This window comes from Dermacentor silvarum, chromosome 5, assembly GCF_013339745.2.
Source record: "Dermacentor silvarum isolate Dsil-2018 chromosome 5, BIME_Dsil_1.4, whole genome shotgun sequence".
NCBI lineage: Eukaryota > Metazoa > Arthropoda > Arachnida > Ixodida > Ixodidae > Dermacentor > Dermacentor silvarum.
Genome location: NC_051158.1, coordinates 15509589 through 15525394, shown reverse-complemented (window position 1 = coordinate 15525394; position 15806 = coordinate 15509589). Strand labels below are relative to the sequence as shown.

The window sequence follows — 15806 nt, the reverse complement described above, 5'->3', positions numbered from 1 at the left end:
TCGTTACAAAGGGGGCATTTGTACGAGTACAGTGCAGGGTGTATTGCGTGTAATCTGCTTAAATGGGGGTATGTGTTGGTTTGTAATTGTCGCCACGCTCGCTAAAATTATTTGAAGTTTTAATTAGCGAGAATTGTTAATAACAACCGTATGCTAGAATGACTGCTGTGACTGTATGTCAGCAAAAGTCGTGGTTTTCTATCGAATCACTTGTTTGCAATATTCAGAGTCGCCAAAACACGCGCTATAATTGTTCTCGTGCAGAAGTCGCCGCGATATCAAAGTATATTTGTTCCGACTCATGATCCACGAAGGGTCAGTTTTTGTGCCTTTGTCATTGCCGTCAGTGCTTTTGCTGCTGTTATAGCCATTGTTATTCTTCAGTTATCATCATATTTGTCACGAGGCCAGCGACTACTCCTTTAGGTTGCACTCATTGGTTTCCGAATCAAATCATACATTTATTTTCTATTTGTAGAGAAGACAGGAGCACCCACATAAAAGATGCTGCACTGATCAGCTTGACGGGGTGGCCGACCCCTGAATCGACAATAACGGACAAGAAATATTAATTTGTCACATTGCACTGAGCAAGCCCAAGCTTTGACAATAAAGTTCCACGACTGATACTAATCATGTGTTACTGATAATGACAGCAAAATGATTATATGGTCATATTAGAAGTATAACTATTCATTTTTTGCGGGACATGTAAAGAATAAAGATTTAGTAAATATTGTATCAGTGCCTTTCTGAACATTGGCAATCAAAGTCACCTTTTTTTTTTTCATTGACATGGATTGTCCCATCAAGCAAAGAGCGAACATGAGGTTTGGCGATAAGTTCGAAAAATCTGCAACCGAGACTTACAAACTGGTCAGAATTTTTATTACGAGAATGCCCTATCTCTCGTCCGTGGTGTTTGAATGGTGCGCCTGATTTCGTGATTGACGTGAAGATGCCTGTGATGACCCAAGAAGTGGATGTCTGTTTACCAATCGTTCAGGGGAGACTGACGCATGTTCGCGACTGTTTTTTTTTTCTTTTACCACCAAGGCTTAATTAATATAAAATAGGTTCCTGGAATAACAACAATGAACAGTTTCATCTATAACGACGTTCATGGCGGTGATGACCGTCTAATGAAGGGCTACTATCGTGTGAGATTAGACCTCCGAGAACGCGGCAAGTGGTTTACCCGGCAAGTGGTTAATCTTACGTTCGTCGTCATTCAGCATCAGATCACATCATCACCTCACTGCATTACCATAAAGAATTTGTTTAGGGGTTACACAAGGGATGCGTTACATGAAAAAAAGGGCAAGTACATGCATTCACGGTGACATGTGGCCAGGAACTGCTTCCAGAAGTTCGGACGAAGGTGTATTTGCCGTGATATCGCGAAGAAGGTCATTCCAGTCTTTTTGTGCTTAGGAGAAAAAAAAATACCGAGGCCAAAAAAGTAACAGTGCGGTCACGTGGACCGGAAGCAAGGTGGCCAGTGCGCTGAGATACGCGTGATGGATGGAGGCTTGTGATGAAGCTTGTGAAACAACTTGTGAACATGTGAAACAGCGAGACTGGCGACGCGCCGCCGAGAAGGGAGGGCTAACAAACCAGGCTGCGCTTTTAGGGATGAAAATGCTGATGTCCTACGAGTATGAGAAATGCAGGAAGCTCGCAGCACGATTTTGAATCGATTCAAGTTTGTTGCTGAGATACATTTGGTGCGGGTCCCAGATAGCAGAAACGTATTCAAGTTGTGATCTCATGGGGGATTTGTATGCGATTAGTCTTACGTGATACCGGGCTTGGTGCAGGTGACTTCTCATGAGTCCCCATGATTCCTTTGCCGATGAGACACCTAGCTCATATATAATGTAAATATTTCTTTTGATCGATTCTACGCCTTTCTTGTCACCCACTCCTCAAGACCAGGCAATGCTGGCGATAACGTCGGCGGAGGGCCACTCGGACAATTAAAAAAGCGCGAAAAGAACTGTAATTAAATCGTTACGTTATTCCTTCAGTAAGATTTGCACTTGCATGCGATATGAGCCGCTTCATATCGCCTAACGTGTTAAGACGCCACGCTTTTTCAAGGGCAGCGTTGTTGACAGGATAAGAAGAAACCGGTCATGTATGGCGCCTGTTGTCTGCATTTTTGCTGTTCCGCTTCGTCCATGACCCTCCTTCTTCGGAAGGCGCCTCGCTGTCGTCTTCGACGTTTCTCGGGTTTCCTCTATGCAAACTGGCAGCTGGTTACGTCACAGCCAAAACGGGCCAATGAGATTACGAAATCGTGGCGGTTCCTCCTATTTTTTGTAGATGGTTTGCTGCACGCGATAACCAGCAAAATAATCTGGCTTTTGGCACGATGCAGAAGGCCTGGTCGTGACTTTTATTCTGCTGGTTTGTTCGTCATTGGCGACAGTCCGCCCTTCTGGCTGTTTTCCAGAAGCATCAGAGAGAGGGTATATAAAGCACAAAATTGCTTTGCGGAACTTAGCGTTCATCTCGGATTCACAAGGAGACGTGACGTTTGTATTCAGCTGAAGAAACCACCGTAAGTTCCCTTACAATCTATTCCTCCTCTTAAACTTCGCAATGACTTGTTTTCTTTTGAAATAAAACCAACAGTGGCCGAAAAGAGAAAGAAAAACGCTTCCGATAGGGGTGCCACCATTAACTTCCTGTTCATTGATCACATATAGCTGCAATACAACAATGAATCCGTTGATAGCTTTCTGTACTATTGGTTAGTTCTCGCTCACGTTACTTTCAGCGTATCTGTATTTTGATGTAGGTATTTTCATAATATGATATTTTTGCCAGCGAAGTTCTGAATTAAATGGCGAAGTGCAAGCGCTTGACTCAAAAAAGATATCCAACTAAAGCTAATCATTATTCTGGTGTCGATAACAAATAACATTGTCTTGCAACACTGACAAGGAATAACGTTCGACGCAGCCTATAGCACTGCTTTTTTTTTTTTTCATAGCGTTGGCACGCGCAAAAGCGAATACGGAATACAGCATAGGACACAAATAAGGTAGCCCACTATTAAAGTCAGTGCTTCTTGTATTTCCAGGACCAACATGAAGATTGCTCTCACATTTCTTCTTGTCGCATTTGCGGCTGTGTGGTAAGTCCTGCAGAGAACCGTTTCTAATGGGCTCGGACCTTCTTGTCGGAACTGTACTAGCATATTTGCATTACTGGATAGCACCAATGAATATGAATTTAAGCAAGCTAGCGGTGTCTGCGTGAAGACACGTTCTCGGGGCAATATATAGTGTTCTCTACGTTCTCTACGAAGGTTAAATTGAAATTGAAGATTTACCTACGTAGAATTCAGCTTCAACCTAGCAGCGCATAAAATAGAAATGCAAATTACGGCGACCAAACGGTAAGGGAGTTAACACGAAAATTCAGCTCCGTAACTCTCATTTCTCGCTACATGTACAGTTCACTCAGTTTCTCCACGTCAAGGCTGCGAGTAATAGTTAACGTGCATTGAGCTAACAAAACATCACGTGAGGTGACTGGTATAATTTACCTTTATTTTGCTACCTTCATTGACGCCGACGCTGAATACCGGGTGTTCTTTTTTAGAAGGTCAATGTTTTTTTTTTTTTTTTTCAATTGCCTCTGGCAGATAGTACAATTCTAACCCTTCATCTAAATTACTCGATGAGGCGGCTCATTAGTTCTACGAGCAATCAAAATGCATAATTAAATAATTAACATAATCACGCTAATTCACTTTTAATTCATTACTTTACGGCATATATTTAAGAATTATAGCCGGTGAGCTCGCAAGACGTATCCCCTTGGAACGAATTCTTACGACTGCACCAGTTTCGATATATTAATTTTAACGCGACAGCGTTAAGGGCCCCGTGTCGCAGAAAATCCGGCGTCGGCGTCGGCGTGCGATGTCGGCGTCCGTGGCTGGAGAAAATCATCCCGAATCACCCCAACCACGCAGGCCCTCCACAGGGTGGAAGGTTTTGGTGAACAAAAATTGAATTTCTCACAGTGAAATCCGTCAGAAAACAGTAAAGTAGGACTTAACCACAACCTACAGACATGGTGGCGTCGGATTGTAATTTGAATGTACGAGAAAACATAATTCTGTTACGAGGAAACTCAAAGACAAACCCCTTTTCCAGCATTTCTACCAGACCTACAGCTGCGCGCTCGGGTAGTTTACTTGCGAAAATGATATCCAGATGGCGCTCGCATCCTAGACAGGTCAAATTGGGATTTCGCCTGCCTAATGCGTTCTGGACACGCGCGCGCGTCGGGGCAATAGCAAACAATAAATAAAATAATGAAAAAAGGTGCTAGGGCCTTCACATTTTAATATAACACGACTTATATTGCCCCTGGAAAATCGTCTTCCCAGCAATGCATTTCTGTTTAAAAGTGAATCCGACTTTAAAGGGACCGGTGTAAGCTTGGTCTTTGTAAGCTGGCGTTCTCACGTTCTGTGTTGCAGTGGGAAAGCCAGCTTACAATGGGGCCCGATAATGGGGCTCGAATGGGGCCCGATAACGCTATCGCGTTCCACTTTTTAAGGCGAAGCTTAAGCGTCCTCCAATTTTTTTCGGTGTTGGTGTTGCATTGGTGTTGCAGTTAGTTTGCGGATACTTCAATGCATAAAACAGCGTTTTCTTAGAAGTAACTGGAATGCCAATGCATTTCGTCGGGCGCATTGAAAATTATCTCGAAACTGGCGCAGTCCAGAGAATTCGTTCCAAGGGGGTACGCCTTGCGAACTTACCGACTATAATTCGTAGATTAGAATATTTGCCGTGAAAAAAATAAATAGAAGGTTAGGTAGGGTAATTACGTTAATTATTTAATTAGGCATATTGATTTCTCGTAGAAGTAATGGCTGCCTCAATGAGTAATTTAGATCAAGGATTAGAATTGTGCTTCTGACACAGGCGATCTTTAAAATGTTGGACCTTCTAAAAAAACACACCCGCCATAATTCCAAGCACTTAGCTGTTTGCTTTCCAACTTCAGGTGCTTGTTCAGCCTCTCCTCGCTACCGAAGCATGTACCGGAACACAAAGCGAAGGCACTTGACTACAACATAACAAAAAAAGTCATGATTCCCGCCACGCCGTCAAATTCGCTCTCGTGAAAATCAACTTCGATATGTCTATCGAGTCAGCCGCAGCCGACGTGCTTATCGCCGAAATATCATCCTGACTTCGGGTTTTCATTTGTTCGCGCGCAGCGTGTACGCTACTTCGGAGCCCCACTGCGAGGGTGTGACGTGCGACCCCGAGACTTGTCCTAAGCACGAATGCCACTGCGGGAGCCACAAGGACGCCTGTGGTTGCTGCGACTTCTGCAACAAGGTAAGCTGCGTCAGAGTTCAAGAGAACAGACTCGTGGGCTAATTGGCATCTGCATAACTTGAGTTTACGCGCAAGAGATCACGTAGGACAACAGAAGGAACGAAGACACAGCGCTACTAACAACCGAATTTTTATTGCACGTGGTTCAAATTCAATTAGTAGCGCTGTGTCTTCGTTCCCACCTGTTGTGCTACGTGCTCTCTTGCGCGTAACCTCAAGTTATGCGTGACAGTATACTTCAGTCAATCGTCACCGATACAGGAGGCAGCTGTGCTGCTGAAAGGTGACTGTTTATTTTCAAAGAGATTTTATCTTTCGCGCGGAAGAACGCGCATTATCCTCTTTTTCAAAGGATGCAATAACTGTTTAAAAATCTCTGTCGTCTCCGTTTGCGCATTCTCGTGTATTTGTATCTTGGTTGGCGCAGTGCATGTTGTTGGCTAGCTACATTTTATGTATCCATGCTGAAACACGGGCATATTATGTTTTTCTCTTGTTTACGCCTATCGTTTTCGTTTAACCTACTTGCATGTTTCTAAGCAGTTCACGCATGTGTACCTGCCTATATTTATGTGAGTTTACTACTATTCCCTCTTTCCCGTCCCCCAGAGTAGGGTAGCCAACCAGACGCATTTCTGGTTAACATCCCTGCCTTCTCTTTCTCTCCTCCTCCTCCTACTACTGTTTCTTTCCCCGCCTGCTTTGTACACCTGGGCATAGTTCTTGCCAAGTAGATTAGAGGCTTTTTTGGCTGCGTTTCTGAAACAGTTTGGTGTCGAAATAAATATTTGATTTGATTTAATATCAGTTCCGAAACCACGCTTCAAACTCTGGGCCTGCTCGGGTACCTTTCTGAAGAGGGTAGTGGGTAACTGACTGGGCGCGCTGCGAATGAACGACACGATGAAACTCGTCAACAACCGCCTGCTAAAATGTGCATGAAATGACTTATCTGACCGAAAAATAAAAAGGTGCTGATTGAAAATAGCTTTCATTTGACTTTACTAGCGGTGCGTGACATTATCAGTTTTTTTTTTTTTTCTGGTACCTGGAAAAGTAAACAATGCGGAGACAAAGCACAGAGCATATTGCACTGCTACCTTAGCAGACACGGCAAATAGCATTCATTTGCACACATTCTCATAGTGCGATGGAAACAAATCATTCGAAAGAAACATCACGTGCTATAGCGATAGCAAATCAAGGCACAGAAGAGTGACGTCATTTACAGGGCTATTTCTGGACGGCGCCTATTGTTATATATCAGAAAAGTAAATTGGTGGGCTAGTTGGTGAACCATTTGGTGCAAAAGATGGGCGCTAAGGTGGTATGAACAGACGCGAGCATGAATATGGAAGAATTTCACTCACTCACGCTCACTATCCGTCAAGCCAACTCGCTATCCGTCATGCTATCTCTCCGCATTTGCTAATGTCAGAGCAGGGATATCTTAGCGTCCTTCTTTAAGTACTTCATCGTGTCAATACCATTCTTTCTTACTTTCACAAAAATTGACGAAGATCAGGTAAAGACGCCACTAAAGCCGCTCTTCGACTCGGTGATCATGTTTTGCATTGTGCTTTATAGGTGAGTTGTACGATCTGAATATCTATTTCTTTGCTTGATCATCTGTGTCGGCTGCAAATCCCAACTGCTGTTTTTCATCCCAGTATGGGAATTGACTTGTGCATTACCAGAATCGGTTTTTTTATTGGGCATAGTAAGCCGCGCTGCGTTTATTCGCCTGTGTGGTTCCGACTAAGTGCATCCTGAAGATGCTGGCCTGGGACAGGCCGACTGCTTGTCATCCTTTTCTGTGTCACACATGTGCTTATTTGCGCTGGTGATGTTGAAAGAGACCAGTGGGCCCTGACAAGAGTGCACAGGTCATTGCCCTCGTGAAATACATTGCGTTGTCAAACGAAAATTTTCAGAAAGACATCAAGCAGATTAAAAGATATCGAGACAAACGTGACAGAAATTAAAATGAGCCTAAAGGGCGTCCAAGCTCAAGACAAGTCGCAAGTTGTTGACAACTTGCCCCAAGATTTCACGAGCGCCAACGCTACACTGCAGGAATCGCATGTCCAGCTAAAGATGACTGAATTAAATCAGTCTGAACAAGCAAACATAGTCGTTGACGATTTATCCTAATCGAATGCGTCGCAACAGCTTGATCTTCACTGGGGTCCCAGAGCAGCAGACCGAGAAATGGACAGATACAGAAAAATTGACTGGCGATCTTGTGGGAAAAAAAACTTGACGTTCAAGCAGGAAAAATAGAACGAACGCGCCGAATAGGACAGCAAAATTCAGGCTATGACCCCCCTACCATTATTAAATTTCTAAGCTTCAAGGAGAAGACCAACATTTTGATAAAGGAATTTAAACTAAATGACCTAGAATCGCCTGGATTCGAAGGGGACTTTTTTCCCCGAATTCAATAGATTAAAAAAGATTCAGAGATTGTGTACGCAGTAAACGGAAACCCGGGGAGAAGTACAAAATACTGTTTGATAAACTTGACATTTCTAATAAATTCTACACGTTTCATAGTTCAACTGAAGGGGTCGTCTCTCTTCCAGTTCATGAAGCAGCCAATAGTTCAAATTGACGCACGGAGCATTTTGCAAATACGAAACTGTCATTAATCGTGTCTAATTTTTGTAGTTTTCTAAGCAAGTAGGATAGCTTTACCGCACTCATCGAATGCTGTGAAGCCGACATTGTGTTAGGAACGGAAACGTGATTGTATCCCGATATCTACAGTAATAAACTTTCAATGTCTCGTACCTTATCTGTATTTAGGAAAAATAGGTGCACCTCCCACGGCGGTGGCCTCATTATAGCTGTGAAGAAACATCTACAAGCTAGACTACTTGACAATTCGTAACGCATCGAAATTATTTCGATTTCACTGCAACTGCCCGATTTCGTAACCTGTATCGTAGGCGTATGTTATCGTCCGCCGGTTTCGCCTGGTGAATTGAACGAATCACTGTTTCATTCACGTTAGGTATCCAGCCCCAGTAACAATCCTTGCTGGCGACTTTAACTATCCAGGCATAAAATAGCGGACGTGCACACGCGAAGGTGATACTAGGAAAAACGAATGTAAACTATTCCTGTATCTGCTTTCCCAGTTTGGTTTATCACAAACTGTTTTTGCCCCGACGCTTGGCAAGTCGATTTCAGACCTCGTGTTGACAGCCCATCCTGAAAACATGACTGTGCACATTTTAGATTGTCTTAGTGAGAGTATTGCGAATACGTGGTAAATAGTAAGAAACCAGAAACTCCAAGGAAAGCTATCTACTACTATGCACGTGCTAACCGTGTCGATCGACTGAACAGTGAATTGCCATCCTTCTGTGAGCAGTTCTTGGAATCGGCATCAGGCCACCGTGCGGGTGATAGCTGGACTCTACTTGGCGCGAAACTGACTAAGATAAAGGAAATAAACATTTCAAAAATCACTATCACGAAGCCGTCTCAATACATGCGGTTTACAAGACACGTGTAGCGTTGCATCAACAAGAAGAAGCGCCTTTACGCTAAGGCAAAACGATCGGCCTCCAAGGATGATTGCAGAAGTTACCGCGAACAGTCATAACTATGTCAAGCAGAAACTGAAACAGCGAAAGAGAAATTGTTTAACCACGATACTCCAGCGTTACTAAGAACCAATTCTCAGGAATTCTGAAAAGTAATCAACCCTAAGTCCTCTACAGCTTGCCTTATTTCTATAGTAGAGAATAGTAAAGAATGGTGAGATTATTTTGCCCTCACAGGTGGCCACAGAATTTAATCCATTTTTTAGGTCAGCGTTTGAGGACGAAATTCCAATTCCCACAAGTGCGCATGCTGGTTCTATAAGTGCCACCATGGATGACATTCTGGTTACGCAAGAAGGAATAGAACAAGCTATTGACCGTTTGCCAAATAATTCAAGTCCTGGTCCTGACGGTATCTGCCCCATATTGCTCAAGCTAACTAAAGCAACAATAGCCCGCATTTTCACTTCATTATTTCAGCAGTCTGTTGACACAGGTTGCGTGCCTGATTCATGGAAAACTGCACGCGTTATACGTATATTTCAATCTGGAGATCATTCTGCCCTCACAAATTACAGACCTATCTCAACAACAAGCATACCCTGTAAAATACTTGAACACATAAATTCATCTGCAATAACGAAGGACTTAGATCAGCCCTTTCTTTTAACACGAAAGTGTTTAATGCCGGGGTCCACCAAGACTTCACTGACGTATTTCCGTCACGGAAATACGTCACGGAAATACGTCATAGAACATAATACAGAGAAAGAAACCAGAAGAAAAAGTTCCACAAACATGCAAAATTTGGAAATCGAACCCACGACCTCTCGGTCCGCGACGATAGATCGCCGAGCGTTTAACCCATTGCGCCACAAACGCATTTGCAGAGAGCTACACAGACGCGCCTTATATATCTAACACTCCTCCGTGTACCCGCGCTCTTGCTCGGGGCGGTGCCGCCGCCTACGAGCAGAAAAGAGAAGTACTGCATTATGACACTAACGCGCACCGACAGTGAACGCTTCGGTGGTCTCAGCACTACGACGCCTCGATGCCAGCATTCGAAGGGACGCTGGCATCAAGAAGCACTACCAACGCCACTTAGGTGGCGTTCACCGTACTCAGCACAGCGGAGCGTGGCCTCCGCAATTAGCTCTGAAAATGTTTCTGAAGTTGATCGCGGAGGCTGCAATTACGACGCGCTGTACGCGCTGATTTGACTCGGTGACGATTCAGTTACGTGCTTTGTCTTGCGCGTTGTATTAGTGTGTCAGTTACGTGCTTCGTCTTTCGCGTTGTGCTAGCGTGTGCAGCGTAGTGCAGCTTCCATATGCACGACGGTTGCTCATGGTCATCGACGTTGGTAGTCGTGATGGAGGAGACGTGCCACCAGGCGTCAGCGTGGGTGCATCAACGCCTAAGGGCGCTTTAGCCACAAAACACCAATAGACATTATATATCAATGTGCAATAAACATTACACTACTTCTGTGAAGACACGTTTCACTTTCGTGTTCTATACCGATTCCTATATAAGAGGGATCAACCACATTTTTTCATAGCAGCATGGGTTCTTGCATGAATGTTCTTGCGAGTCGCAGTTATTTGGACTGACGGCTGACCTTCACGACGCCGTACACAGTCTGATTAGAATAGACGCTGTATTCATCGACTTCACAAAAGCGTTTTATAAGATGGCTCATAATCGTCTTATAACGAAAATGGATGACCTTAACATAAGCAGGAATGTGATGAACGGGATAGTCAATTTTCTAGGTAACCGACACTAGCTTATTTCTGCAAATGTATCTTGCTCCGCACTAACACCTGTAAAATCTGGTGTGCCTCAGGTATCGGTGCTTGGGCCAGCTCTGTTCCTTATTTACATCAATGACCTTACTTTCACTGTCAGGTTATTTGCTGACGACTGTGTTGTTTACAGAAAGATTAATAATCCTCATGATACTAATTTCCTGCAGTGCGTAAAATGGTGATAAACATCTACAAAACAAAAGTCGTGACAATTGCCACGACCAGTGTACGCAAGACTTGCTTTTACACTATTAATAACGTGGCCATGTGGCCATTAAAAAGTGTCCACAGCACAAGGCATTCACATTTCTTGAGACCTGACGTGGCACTAGCACAGTGATTACATAGATAGCCCTCGGTGTTGTCAGGCGCCACCTGTACTCCCCGAGAAACCCAACAGACCAAACCTTCAGCATACATACCTGTAGTTAGACCTAGTTAGACCTCAACTGAAACATGCAGCTATCATTTGGAATCTGCCTTAAAAATACCTTACCAACGAACTCAAATCGCTACAGAATATGGCTGCTAGATTGGTCACGAAACAGTATTTCGTTACTACAGCATAACTGACATTAAATTATCTCTAAATTTATGCATGCTCGAAAAAAAGAAGACTTGCAACACTGCTATCTCACTTTCACAGGCTCTATATCATAAGCCCTCGGCATTCACAGAAGCCCATATCAATCGGGCCCTTCGCGTCTTTCCCCGATTAGATCCCCCTTTTAAAGTACAGCCAAAGTTCGCCCGTACTAAATCTGTGCATCAGTCACCACCGTTCCTTGCCATCTACCATTGGAACAAACTGCCAGCTGAAACCGCTTCCGGGAACAACCACGATTATTTTGTTAATAAACTGCACTGCTGGATGCATACTGATACGTAATAGGGTTTTGTATCTTGTATTTGTAATCTTCTATCTTATACTTCGTGAATCGTTTCTTCCTGCAGTTGCGCTACTATGCGTATTGTTCATTCATTGTTTTAACACGAAAGTGTTTAATGCCGGGGTCCACCAAGACTTCACTGACGTATTTCCGTCACGGAAATACGTCACGGAAATACGTCATAGAACATAATACAGAGAAAGAAACCAGAAGAAAAAGTTCCACAAACATGCAAAATTTGGAAATCGAACCCACGACCTCTCGGTCCGCGACGATAGATCGCCGAGCGTTTAACCCATTGCGCCACAAACGCATTTGCAGAGAGCTACACAGACGCGCCTTATATATCTAACACTCCTCCGTGTACCCGCGCTCTTGCTCGGGGCGGTGCCGCCGCCTACGAGCAGAAAAGAGAAGTACTGCATTATGACACTAACGCGCACCGACAGTGAACGCTTCGGTGGTCTCAGCACTACGACGCCTCGATGCCAGCATTCGAAGGGACGCTGGCATCAAGAAGCACTACCAACGCCACTTAGGTGGCGTTCACCGTACTCAGCACAGCGGAGCGTGGCCTCCGCAATTAGCTCTGAAAATGTTTCTGAAGTTGATCGCGGAGGCTGCAATTACGACGCGCTGTACGCGCTGATTTGACTCGGTGACGATTCAGTTACGTGCTTTGTCTTGCGCGTTGTATTAGTGTGTCAGTTACGTGCTTCGTCTTTCGCGTTGTGCTAGCGTGTGCAGCGTAGTGCAGCTTCCATATGCACGACGGTTGCTCATGGTCATCGACGTTGGTAGTCGTGATGGAGGAGACGTGCCACCAGGCGTCAGCGTGGGTGCATCAACGCCTAAGGGCGCTTTAGCCACAAAACACCAATAGACATTATATATCAATGTGCAATAAACATTACACTACTTCTGTGAAGACACGTTTCACTTTCGTGTTCTATACCGATTCCTATATAAGAGGGATCAACCACATTTTTTTTGTCAATCTCCTTTCTAATGCCTGTAAAAGGGACTTTAGGGTACGTGAAAAAAAAAAAAAGAATAACCTCAGCAGTGTACACATACTCCTTCAGGCTCAATATTTCTGCTTTCGTAAGGATTACTATAAGCTTCCTCTTTTTTGTGAGTACTAGCATTTCTGCAACACATTCGCTCTGCCGTCGACGATTGCAACGGAAAATCAGCTCTTTGGACGCCCGCGAGGTTAAAGAATGTGCATGAACGGAAGAATTGTCCTCCACCCAACTAGCGTCTAGCCACAACGAAAACCCATACCAGTTTCTCACAAAGAATGCTTCGCAGTTGAAGAAAAAGCAGTCCGAGGAACGAACCCTGGACCAACACCTTCCCGCTGGGACATTGAAATTAGGTGTTTCAGTCCTTCGAGTTGTCAATTTACACGGCCTGGCCCTGAGATTTGCTAGCTTCCTGGTTAGCTCAGACGATAAAGCTACCGTCCCGGAAAAGCGTTGAAATCGGGTTCGGCCCTCGAAACGATAGGCGTTGCGCTGCTAAGCACGAGGTCGCGGGATCAAATCCCGGCCGCGGCAGCTGCATTTCGATGCGGGCGAAATGCAAAAACGCCCGTGTCCCGTGCATTGGGGCACGTTAAAGATCCCCTCGTGGTCCAAATTAATGGAGAGTCCGCCACTACGGCGTGCCTCATAATCAAATCGTGGTTTTGGCACTGTAAAACCCTGGAATGCAGAATTCAATTCGAAACGATAGAACAAATTTTTGGTCAACTGCGAAGCATTTTTTTTTTTCTGAGAAACCCGCATTGGTTTTATTTGTACGCAGCTAAAGCTTCATGCTGCAGTTGGGTGGATGATAACTCTTTTTTTTTTTCATGAACCCTTGACAATTTATTTTAAAAGTGCAATAATTTTGCATTGACGGTGTGTCTTTTTCGCAGTGCGCGAACGAGGAGTGCCACCCCGAACACAACGACCGCTGCGCGGAAGGCCTGCACTGCGTCAAGAAGGTTGTCGGCGAAGAGACTGAACCAGTTGCGGGACACTGCGAGCCAGTCGAGTCCGACATCACCACCCCGCACCCAGAGGCCCACGCCAAGATACCGGACTCGGAGGCGCCGGTGCACGAACCGGAACCTCCCCACGAAGAAGGAGAACACGCCACGAGTGAAGCTCACCACGAGTGATTCTTCGAGTGCAGGGGAACGCTGAAACGACCCTGACAGCCCACGTGGCACAATCACTTGTTGACTCATTCGCGCTGGCTGTACAGATGTTGCTAGTCACATGAAATAAAAGATGCTGTGAAAAAGAAAACGAAAAACACTGAAATAAACGATATACTGTGAAACATTGGCGACTTGGAAACATTTTTAGAAAGTTTTGAGACACTCTGTCGGTTAACATTGCATCCTATATTTGCCGGAGCATTCGGTTGCACGTACAAGAATCATGTAGCCTAAATATAGGATATCAAAGAACGGCTTGAGTATCATGTGTTGTTTTATTAAGATGACTATGTGCCTTGGAAATAGCCATAAGCCGACATTTATGCACAGGCTTTATGTCGTCATTTATTGTTTCGTTACACAGAACAGGGTTGCGTTCACCGGCACTACTTAGCCGGCGGGAAATAAACCATACTAACCGGCAGGCCATAAAACCCGCGCGGATCGATTTGAAAAAATGTTTCTCGATGAAATTTCAGTTCAAGTGGTTTTGTCTTTCACTAGTTCGGGCATATGTACCACCTTCAGCCGGTTGTCTTGTCCATGTGATGCTAGCACGCACCTTGTGACAGCGCTGTTTTTGGCATCTACGTAAGAAGCTCAATATATTTTTCTCCGACTGCACCGCTATTTTCATTACTTAATCTCAAATCTTGAGAGACTGAAAAAAACCAATGACAGAATGTGTAAGGGCGACTGAAGGACGTAGAAAGAAACAGCCAGACAGAGACAGCGCTGTCTGAGCGCTGTCTCTGTCTGGCTGTTTCTTTCTACGTTCTCGTTCAGTCGCGCTTAAACATTCTATCATGGATTCAAACCAACTATCCCGCCAACGTGTTTTAACTGAACAAACGTCCACTTTCAGAACAAGACGTTCTCGGCCAATGATCCCAAAGAAAATTGACGCAGATAGTACTATTTGACTGCCGCTAGTGCATATCACAATTTCGCGTTTTACGTCGAGGTAAGAAACGTCTCAGTGGACCATGCTCTCCTTCTTTAAATAAGTGTGAGCAACAAGAAAAGACCCAGTGGCTTTGTAACTATATATATATATACAGGAGATGTTTGCGCCTTTGAGTGGCGCCGGCTTCTTCTCCTCCCGTATAAATATATAAATCAGCCATAAGTATAGAATATTCATATAAACTACGCTGAACGTAAAAACACTCCTACACACTCAAAGTCAGCTCATATAAATATCTCAACCGCGCTCAATGTTAAGTCATATAAATGAGCGAAACGCACTCAGCGCCTTTCTTTGTCCTTTGTTTCTCTCTTTTTCTAAGGTCTACAGTGGAATCTCGTTGATACGATCTTCGCGAGAACCGGAAAATAAAATGTATTATTCGAAAATCGTATTATCCAGAGCACGCTCCTAAAGTATGAAAATAGGCGCACTCAGTGACAAACTCAGCGTCGAGTGATACTGCTCCGCATGACATGTTATGCGGAGTAGTTAACACACGTTTATTCAGCAAAGTTGAAATAGTTCGTAAGTTTGCGCTGATGTTTCTGCTTTTCAATGTTCGTAAAAACGTTCTTCTGAAAGTAAAAAAGAAAAGAAGTTTCCGTTACTTCACTCAGCTGAACAGCGGCGGACCGCCAGTCTCCGTGGCCGTACTGCCACAGCAGCCTTTTATCGCCGGCGGGGCGCCGCGTGCGTTTTTCCTTCAGTGTGGCTGGGGCTTAACACGTTGTTCGGGGGCCGTTTGAATGTTATTTCAGCTAGTACATTGGAATATAAAGCTATGAGATGTAGAAATACTTGTAAAAGCCTACTTCTGCTGAAATTGTATCCAATTTTGAGGTGAAAACGCGATCGCAATAACCGTATGAAAATTTGACTATTCGACGGTTGCCGGGAAAAGAAAGAAGAGCGTATTATCTCGGAAATCGTACTATGCAGAATTATCTCAACAAGATTTAAATTTATTCGTTTACACGTTCATAAT

General features: G+C 44.3%; 2 protein-coding genes across 2 annotated transcripts in view; one reads left to right on the top strand and one right to left on the bottom strand.

The window, feature by feature from the left end:
* The window catches only part of LOC125945437 (lysosomal alpha-mannosidase-like), a 252278-nt gene that overhangs the window by 18750 nt on the left and 217722 nt on the right, over positions 1–15806 (bottom strand). The window lies entirely within an intron of this gene.
* On the top strand, positions 2453–13975 carry LOC119452936 (insulin-like growth factor-binding protein 7). Its single transcript, XM_037714899.2, has 4 exons — positions 2453–2566; positions 3092–3145; positions 5255–5378; positions 13564–13975. Exons 2-4 carry the CDS (start codon positions 3099–3101, stop codon positions 13807–13809), a joined length of 417 nt encoding a protein of 138 aa, XP_037570827.1. The 5' UTR covers positions 2453–2566; positions 3092–3098; the 3' UTR covers positions 13810–13975.